General features: G+C 39.1%; 1 protein-coding gene across 1 annotated transcript; it reads right to left on the bottom strand.

Annotated features, from left to right (window-relative positions):
* Positions 1-2,319: 2,319 nt before the first annotated feature.
* Positions 2,320-9,701, bottom strand: LOC145643471 (polymeric immunoglobulin receptor-like). The gene is made up of 3 exons (XM_081694751.1): positions 9,389-9,701; positions 4,626-4,943; positions 2,320-3,007 (listed from the first exon to the last, which is right to left on the bottom strand). Exons 1-3 carry the CDS (start codon positions 9,699-9,701, stop codon positions 2,463-2,465), a joined length of 1,176 nt encoding a protein of 391 aa, XP_081550877.1. The 3' UTR covers positions 2,320-2,462.
* Positions 9,702-10,111: the final 410 nt, after the last annotated feature.

Here is a 10,111-nt window from a genome sequence, read left to right as displayed (position 1 = left end):
ACAGTCTTGGATCTGGAAGCATAATGGTCAGTATTTCCATAGACATTCCAGAAAATTCTAATTTAAAGCCTCAACCCAACCAGCTACAAAATTAAGATAAAAAAAGAGCAAAATTACAAGACTTTGTACATAAATGCTTCATGAACTACAAATTCCATAATGCCCTCATACAGGTAGCTGAGATATGTGTACACTGAGAGAGACTGAGCTACAGCGTCATTTGTCATGGCATACTATGTCATTTCAACCAAGAAAATCATAACATATTTATATGTGTACACCAAACTCTCAACTATGAAGTCTTGTTCTTGTTTGCCACCAACTGCTGTGGTCATCTGTGGTCTCTTGCAGAGATATTGTTATTCATCAATTGTTATTCAGGACAGTAAATCACTCTACCAGCTGTGGGTTCCTCTCAGATGTGCTATGACAGGGATGCTGCTCGTATGTGGTCACTCTTTGATTAGTCAGTGTTGGACAAACTCGGCTGTTGATCAATCAAGATCAGACTAAAGAAATTCTGAACCATATGGAGTTAATGCTGGAGCAGAGCTGAGAGTGGAGCTGGAGCATATTTGGTGGACTGAAGACGTACATTTGGAGAAATCTCTCCCTTGGGCTTGTTCTCTCTCTCTCTCTCTCTCTCTCTCTCTCTCTCTCGATGCTCCAGCAGACATGCTCTACTGTTCCCGGCCTGGCCACCCACTTCACCTTCTTTAACCCTTTGCTACATTGAACTTATGAAGCTCGGCTCTCCGCGTAGTATTTGTAATGAGACTGATGGACTCCAGACACTCGCAGATGATGTTAATCACTGATAATTTATGAAGAGAGGGGAAATCCAAAGGTGTAGTCAAAATTCTCTACACTGGTAGATTGAGGCCGAGTGAAGAGCCAGCTATATTTTTATATATATTTAGAGTGCTGACACCAGTTTCCTGTAAAGTATCCAATCTCTGCACTATAAGTTTAGTAGGTCAAATCCTATGTTAGGCTGACAGAACCACTGAAAAAGCAGGATGCATTAAGACAGGAATTTCAGAAAGGTGGTTATGCATATTCTCATAACACATGCTAGACAATGCAGTAGAGCATTCTCTTCAGAATATAAATTATAATTACAGGAATAATTTGGAATCAGATACATTTTGTAATTTTATGTGCATTAAACCTTTGCCGGCACCTCTGCCTTTGGTTGTAGGTAAGTGGGACAGGGGTAAATAATTACAGTAACAAGCTCCAAATATGTCACTTGTAATGTCAAGCTGACATCAACATTGACTAAATCAACTTTTATGACTGTTTGTTTACGCCCATTTGCAACTTGTCATAGTAAAGCCTTGCTTCTTATTTTAGATGTTTTAAATCAAAAATCTAAAATAAGAACACATTAGTGATTTTGATCCAGCTGGTCCACCAACATTAATGATCTGCACACTGTGTAGTTTTCAGAACGATAATGTAACGCAGAGGCAGACAGGACTTGACGCACATGTGTAAACGAAAGTTCTTCATTTGCAAAACAGGTAGACACAACGGCAAAATTAACAAAATGATGCAAACTAAGCAATGACTAAATGGAACACCAAAAAGGGAGAAAAATGATACAGGAACTGTGCAGAAACAATAAAATTGTGATGTAACATTTGATACTAAGACATCGAAGCTCGTATCACACAGTGTACCGAAGCTTGTATCAGTTACTATTACCACTAAAGTTAATATTACCATTAATATTACCACTAAAGTTACTAACAACACGTGAATAATGATGGTCGAAGCTTCAGACGTCACTGAAGCACAGAATGAGGGTGAGACTTTCATAAGTTTGGCACTGTCCTATAACTTGGAAGCTTTATCTTTTTACTAAAAAAAATTGGAAATGTGCTAATTATAGAAGTCAAAAGTGAGAGTAAACATTTCCTAACGCCAACCTGTTGTACTTACATAAAAGGGAAACAATGATTTTACACAAATTATTTCAGAATTTAATTATTAAACATCATTACTGATCATCCTTTTTTTTTTTTTTAATGACATATGAAGGCGGTGCAGTGTTGTATTGTTTATAGTGCTGCGCAGTTTTGAATCTTTAGCTGCTATAATTTCTGAAAACCACCAGGTGTCGCTGTTTGTCACCAGCTTTCAATGCTCCAAAGCTTCGAATCCTTCAGCAGTACAATAAGGAAGAACCTCAAACGCTTCACAAGACTTCATCTGCACATCATTACCAAGAAGGAAGTTAAACAGTAAACACTAGAATAACGAGCAGGCTAATAACGTTACCAAACAACAATAAACTCACGGGAGGACGAGAGAGCGCACATTCAGATACCCACAACCAAGATGATAAAACAAGGGATATTTATACAAAGATTAACGAATGCAAACTAGACAAAGATGAAAACAGTGACAGAAAAACCAAAACAAAGAAGCATGTGTGTTAAAAACCTGAGACATTCTTACTTGAACTGCCCAAGATATTTGTTACAATTAAAGGAGTATTTGACCATCACTGAACTAAACGTTACTGGTAATGTGCACAGATGACAGCACAACAGCAAATATAACAGCAGAAAGTCTACAAGTAACTCAGACAACCAAGACTTTGCTAGTGTGGATACATAAGAAAACCTTAAAGCTGGATTTATCATTTGCAGTTGGATTTGGATCAAATACCGTGTTTTACCTTTAATGATGAGTTTGATGTATTTATAGTTCCACTGGTTAAGATAACACCAGTATTCTCCCTCATCCTCTTCAGTCAGGTGTGATATGAGTAGAGAGAGATTTCCTGGAGAGTGAGCAGTACCCATCTGAACTCTGTTTCTGTACTGTTCACTCTCACTGGTGATCACATCCCATGTTTGTCTTCTTGTGTTGTATTTCTGCCAGGTGAAACTCTCAGGTTTGGCGTGTGGTTCAGTACAGGAGCAGGGCAGCTGTACTGAGTCTCCTGTGTATGCAGTGATGACGTCTGTCCTCAGATTCCCTACCAACATGCAGCCTGCAGAAACACACGAGATAAAGGCCTTCACTATTAAACATAGCTGCACATTTACATGTAAAATGGTTATTATTATATATGACATACTCCGTTAATATTATTATATATGACATACTTAATTGTTATTGTATATCACATACTCCATTTTTATTATAGATGGCATACTTAATTGCTCCAGGTCCAGTCACCTGATGGTACTGATGGTACCAGCCAACTGATGATGGTACTGGAAATCACTAAGAGATTTCCCAATAGATGTTGGTATGATGGATACATGACCATCAAGTTATAAGATGTAAATGTCTGATTATATATTGTCTCTCTCCCTCCCTCCTTCTCTCTCTCCCCCTCTGCCCACCCTCGCTCCCTGCCTCCCTCCCTCCCTCCCTCCTTCTCTCCTTCTCTCTCCATCCCTCATTCTCTCTCTATTTCTTCCTTTCTCTCTCTCTCTCCTTCCCTCCTCTCTCTCTCCCTCTTTCTTTTTCTCCCCCTCTCTCTAGATAAATGAGAACAGTAGTAACTAAATAAGGAAACTAAACAAGTTGTGTGTAATATGGGTATATAACTGACTAGAACCTAAAAAGGACAGAAGACAAGAGTCATTAACTACAGGCATGAAATACAAATACAAACAGAAGATGTAACTAGAAACAGACAGAAGTAGAACTGCAGATCCTGCTGCTGGATAGATTTTTTGTTTTATGTAGTACAGTAGTTATTGATACAGACCAGTCGCTATATGCAGTACGGCCCACTGAGTGCAGTTGAAATGATTTTTTGTTTTGTAACCACGCCCCCATGATGGCACACACCTGCCCCTGGTTTAATGTTGTGTGTGTCTGTGTGTAGTTAAACCCCTGTTGGTGTGTGCATTAGTGTTGGTCATTGTTTGTGTTGCTAGTCCTACGTGTATTCATGTTAAACGTATATGTTTGTGTTGCCGTCGTTAGTGTTCCTGCAGTGTTACGTGTATTCGTGTTATCCGTTTATGTTGTGTGAGTGCCGTCGTCGTAAGCGTTATGTATCAATAAGTGTCTGTCAAAGTCAAGGGAGTCTGTGCGTCCTGCTCCGCGCCCTGCGGCACTCCAGCTGTTACAGCAATCAAGTGGCACATACAACAAATGCTACAGATTCTTGAAGTGCTGATGTTTGTTCAGTTTTCCACCTGATCTCACTGAGTTTGTCTGTGTGTCTAGTGAGGGGTCTGGTGTTGTCTGTACAGGCAAAGGTCTGAGTAACAGAAATGATCCAGTTAGATTCCCATTCTAATTACATTCCCATCATGTATGAAGACTTAAGATTTAAGATTTAATTTTTTCACATGGGTTGAGCAAAATCAGGTGATTATGGCTGCTCTTGATGTTGTGTAATTTTGGGGAAGGTAGTCATTCAGAAAACAGCTAACACTACTTGTGACATTGTTTAAAAGAGTATTTGACCATCACTGAACTAAAGGTTACTGGTAATGTGCAAAGATGACAGCACAACAACAAATATGACAGCAGAAAGTCTACAAGTAACTCAGACAACCAAGATTTTGCTAGTGTGGATACCTAAGAAAACCTTAAAGCTGGATTTATCATTTGCAGTTGGATTTGGATCAAATACAGTGTTTTACCTTTAATGATGAGTCTGATGGCTTTATAGTTCCACTGGTTAGGATAACACCTGTAGACTCCCTCATCCTCTTCAGTCAGGTGTGATATGAATAGAGAGAGATTTCCTGGAGAGTGAACAGTACCCATCTGAACTCTGTTTCTGTACTGTTCACTCTCACTGGTGATCACGTCCCATGTGTTTCTGTTTGTGTTGCGTTTCCTCCAGGTGAAACTCTCATGTTTGGCGTGTGGGTCAGTACAGGAGCAGGGCAGCAGTACTGAGTCTCCTGTGTATGCAGTGATGACGTCTGTCCTCAGATTCCCTACCAACATGCAGCCTGCAGAAACACACAGGATAAAGGCCTTCACTATTAAACATGGCTGCACATGTACATGTAAAATGGCTGTTATTACATATGACATACTCCATTATTATTATATATGACATACTCCATTATTATTATATATGACATACTTAATTATTATATATGACATACTCCGTTATTATTATTATATATGACATACTTAATTATTATTGTATATCACATACTCCATTATTATTATATATGACATACTTAACTATTATATATGGCATACTTAATTGCTCCAGGTCCAGTCACCTGATGGTACTGATGGTACCAGCCAACTGATGATGGTACTGGAAATCACTAAGAGATTTCCCAATAGATGTTGGTATGATGGATACATGACCATCAAGTTATAAGATGTAAACGTCTGATTATATATTGTCTCTCTCCCTCCCTCCTTCTCTCTCTCCCCCTCTGCCCACCCTCGCTCCCTCCCTCCCTCCTTCTCTCCTTCTCTCTCTATCCCTCATTCTCTCTCTATTTCTTCCTTTCTCTCTCTCTCTCCTTCCCTCCTCTCTCTCTCCCTCTTTCTTTTTCTCCCCCTCTCTCTAGAGCAAATGAGAACAGTAGTAACTAAATAAGGAAACTAAACAAGTTGTGTGTAATATGGGTATATAACTGACTAGAACCTAAAAAGGACAGAAGACAAGAGTCATTAACTACAGGCATGAAATACAAATACAAACAGAAGATGTAACTAGAAACAGACAGAAGTAGAACTGCAGATCCTGCTGCTGGATAGATTTTTTGTTTTATGTAGTACAGTAGTTATTGGTACAGACCAGTCGCTATATGCAGTACAGCCCACTGAGTGCAGTTGAAATGATTTTTTGTTTTGTAACCACGCCCCCATGATGGCACAAACCTGCCCCTGGTTTAATGTTGTGTGTGTCTGTGTGTATTTAAACCCCTGTTGGTGTGTGCATTAGTGTTGGTCATTGTTTGTGTTGCTAGTCCTACGTGTATTCATGTTAAACGTACATGTTCATGTTGCTGTCATGTTCCTGCCAGTGTTACGTGTATTCATGTTATCCGTTTATGTTGTGTGAGTGCCATCGTCGTAAGCGTTACGTGTTAATAAATGTGTGTCAAAGTCGAGGGAGTCTGTGCGTCCTGCTCCGCGCCCTGCGGTTCTCCAGCTGTTACAGCAGTCAAGTGGCACATACAACAAATGCTACAGATTCTTGAAATGCTGATGTTTGTTCAGTTTTCCACCTGATCTCACTGAGTTTGTCTGTGTGTCTAGTGAGGGGTCTGGTGTTGTCTGTACAGGCAAAGGTCTGAGTAACAGAAATGATCCAGTTAGATTCCCATTCTAATTAGATTTCCATTCCCATCATGTATGAAGACTTAAGCGTCGGTCACATCTAACTGCCACCTCGCTCATGTTTTCACATGGGTGGAGCAAAATGAGGGGATTATGGGCGGTCTTGGTATTGTGTAATTTTGGGGAACGTAGTCCTTCAGAAAACAGCTAACACTACTTGTGACATTGTTTTAATAATTAGTATAAGAATAGCAGCTGCTTTTCTTTCAGAAAGAAGCAAGTAAAGCTCTTGCCCCTTCAAGTGAATGAGGTTTTTCACCAGGCAGATTTTTCTCGTGTTCGGTGTGAAAGATTATTTATACTGCAGATTTAGTGTCTGATGCTGCCTTTAAATTGAACCTAAATAAGATGCCTTAGCAGGCAGCATATGTCAGAGGGAGAACAGTGATCACACATTTATTCAACAGTCTTGGATCTGGAAGCATATTGGTCATTATTTCCATAGACATTCCAGAAAATTCTAATCTAAAGCCTCAACCCAAGCAGCTACAAAATTAAGATAAAAAAAGAGCAAAATTACAAGACTTTATACATAAATGCTTCATGAACTACAAATTCCATAATGCCCTCATACAGGTAGCTGAGATATGTGTACACTGAGAGAGACTGAGCTACAGCGTCATTTGTCATGGCATACTATGTCATTTCAACCAAGAAAATTGTAACATATTTATATGTGTAGGCCAAACTCTCAACTATGAAGTCTTGTTCTTGTTTGCCCCAACTGCTGTGGTCATCTGTGGTCTCTTGCAGAGATATTGTTATTCATCAAATGTTATTCAGGACAGTAAATCACTCTACCAGCTGTGGGTTCCTCTTGGATGTGCTATGACAGGGATGCTGCTCGTATGTGGTCACTCTTTGATTATTCATTGTTGGACAAACTCTACTGTTGATCAATCAAGATAAGAATAAAGAAATTCTGAACCGTGTGGAGTTAATGCTGGAGCAGAGCTGAGAGTGGAGCTGGAGCAGAGTTGGTGGACTGAAGACGTACATTTGGAGAAATCTCTCCCTTCGGCTTGTGCTCTCTCTCTCTCTCTCTCTCTCTCTCTCTCGATGCTCCAGCAGACATGCTCTACTGTTCCCGGCCTGGCCACCCACTTCACCTTCTTTAACCCTTTGCTACATTGAACTTATGAAGCTCGGCTCTCCGCGTAGTATTTGTAATGAGACTGATGGACTCCAGACACTCGCAGATGATGTTAATCACTGATAATTTATGAAGAGAGGGGAAATCCAAAGGTGTAGTCAAAATTCTCTACACTGGTAGATTGAGGCCGAGTGAAGAGCCAGCTATATTTTTATATATATTTAGAGTGCTGACACCAGTTTCCTGTAAAGTATCCAATCTCTGCACTATAAGTTTAGTAGGTCAAATCCTATGTTAGGCTGACAGAACCACTGAAAAAGCAGGATGCATTAAGACAGGAATTTCAGAAAGGTGGTTATGTATATTCTCATAACACATGCTAGACAATGCAGTAGAGCATTCTCTTCAGAATATAAATTATAATTACAGGAATAATTTGGAATCAGATACATTTTGTAATTTTATGTGCATTAAACCTTTGCCGGCACCTCTGCCTTTGGTTGTAGGTAAGTGGGACAGGGGTAAATAATTACAGTAACAAGCTCCAAATATGTCACTTGTAATGTCAAGCTGACATCAACATTGACTAAATCAACTTTTATGACTGTTTGTTTACGCCCATTTGCAACTTGTCATAGTAAAGCCTTGCTTCTTATTTTAGATGTTTTAAATCAAAAATCTAAAATAAGAACACATTAGTGATTTTGATCCAGCTGGTCCACCAACATTAATGATCTGCACACTGTGTAGTTTTCAGAACGATAATGTAGCGCAGAGGCAGACAGGACTTGACGCACATGTGTAAACGAAAGTTCTTCATTTGCAAAACAGGTAGACACAACGGCAAAATTAACAAAATGATGCAAACTAAGCAATGACTAAATGGAACACCAAAAAGGGAGAAAAATGATACAGGAACTGTGCAGAAACAATAAAATTGTGATGTAACATTTGATACTAAGACATCGAAGCTCGTATCACACAGTGTACCGAAGCTTGTATCAGTTACTATTACCACTAAAGTTAATATTACCATTAATATTACCACTAAAGTTACTAACAACACGTGAATAATGATGGTCGAAGCTTCAGACGTCACTGAAGCACAGAATGAGGGTGAGACTTTCATAAGTTTGGCACTGTCCTATAACTTGGAAGCTTTATCTTTTTACTAAAAAAAATTGGAAATGTGCTAATTATAGAAGTCAAAAGTGAGAGTAAACATTTCCTAACGCCAACCTGTTGTACTTACATAAAAGGGAAACAATGATTTTACACAAATTATTTCAGAATTTAATTATTAAACATCATTACTGATCATCCTTTTTTTTTTTTTTTAATGACATATGAAGGCGGTGCAGTGTTGTATTGTTTATAGTGCTGCGCAGTTTTGAATCTTTAGCTGCTATAATTTCTGAAAACCACCAGGTGTCGCTGTTTGTCACCAGCTTTCAATGCTCCAAAGCTTCGAATCCTTCAGCAGTACAATAAGGAAGAACCTCAAACGCTTCACAAGACTTCGTCTGCACATCATTACCAAGAAGGAAGTTAAACAGTAAACACTAGAATAACGAGCAGGCTAATAACGTTACCAAACAACAATAAACTCACGGGAGGACGAGAGAGCGCACATTCAGATACCCACAACCAAGATGATAAAACAAGGGATATTTATACAAAGATTAACGAATGCAAACTAGACAAAGATGAAAACAGTGACAGAAAAACCAAAACAAAGAAGCATGTGTGTTAAAAACCTGAGACATTCTTACTTGAACTGCCCAAGATATTTGTTACAATTAAAGGAGTATTTGACCATCACTGAACTAAACGTTACTGGTAATGTGCACAGATGACAGCACAACAGCAAATATAACAGCAGAAAGTCTACAAGTAACTCAGACAACCAAGACTTTGCTAGTGTGGATACATAAGAAAACCTTAAAGCTGGATTTATCATTTGCAGTTGGATTTGGATCAAATACCGTGTTTTACCTTTAATGATGAGTTTGATGTATTTATAGTTCCACTGGTTAAGATAACACCAGTATTCTCCCTCATCCTCTTCAGTCAGGTGTGATATGAGTAGAGAGAGATTTCCTGGAGAGTGAGCAGTACCCATCTGAACTCTGTTTCTGTACTGTTCACTCTCACTGGTGAACACATCCCATGTTTGTCTTCTTGTGTTGTATTTCTGCCAGGTGAAACTCTCAGGTTTGGCGTGTGGTTCAGTACAGGAGCAGGGCAGCTGTACTGAGTCTCCTGTGTATGCAGTGATGACGTCTGTCCTCAGATTCCCTACCAACATGCAGCCTGCAGAAACACACGAGATAAAGGCCTTCACTATTAAACATGGCTGCACATTTACATGTAAAATGGCTGTTATTACATATGACATACTCCATTATTATTATTATATATGACATACTCCATTATTATTATATATGACATACTTAATTATTATATATGACATACTTAATTGCTCCAGGTCCAGTCACCTGATGGTACTGATGGTACCAGCCAAATGATGATGGTACTAGAAATCACTAAGAGATTTCCCAATAGATGTTAGTATGATGTATGCATGACCATCAAGTTATAAGATGTAAATGTCTGATTATATTGATTATAGATTGTCTTTGCCTCCCTCTCACTCACTCACTCACTCACTCACTCACTCCCTCCCTCCTTCCTTCTCTCCCTCTCCCTTCCCACTAA

This window comes from Electrophorus electricus, chromosome 2 (genome assembly GCF_041902795.1).
Source record: "Electrophorus electricus isolate QZ-2024a chromosome 2, ASM4190279v1, whole genome shotgun sequence".
In the NCBI taxonomy this organism is placed as follows: domain Eukaryota; kingdom Metazoa; phylum Chordata; class Actinopteri; order Gymnotiformes; family Gymnotidae; genus Electrophorus; species Electrophorus electricus.
Note: the sequence above shows the minus strand (reverse complement) of the source record. Positions and strands in the feature narration are given on the sequence as shown.

Coding starts and splice junctions, on each gene's coding strand:
- LOC145643471 (XM_081694751.1), bottom strand. CDS start 9,701: ATGTTGGTAGGGAATCTGAGGACAGACGTCATCACTGCATACACAGGA. Junction 4,944..9,388: donor CATCAAACTCATCATTAAAG/GTAAAACACGGT, acceptor GTGTTTCTGCAG/GCTGCATGTTGGTAGGGAAT. Junction 3,008..4,625: donor CATCAGACTCATCATTAAAG/GTAAAACACTGT, acceptor GTGTTTCTGCAG/GCTGCATGTTGGTAGGGAAT.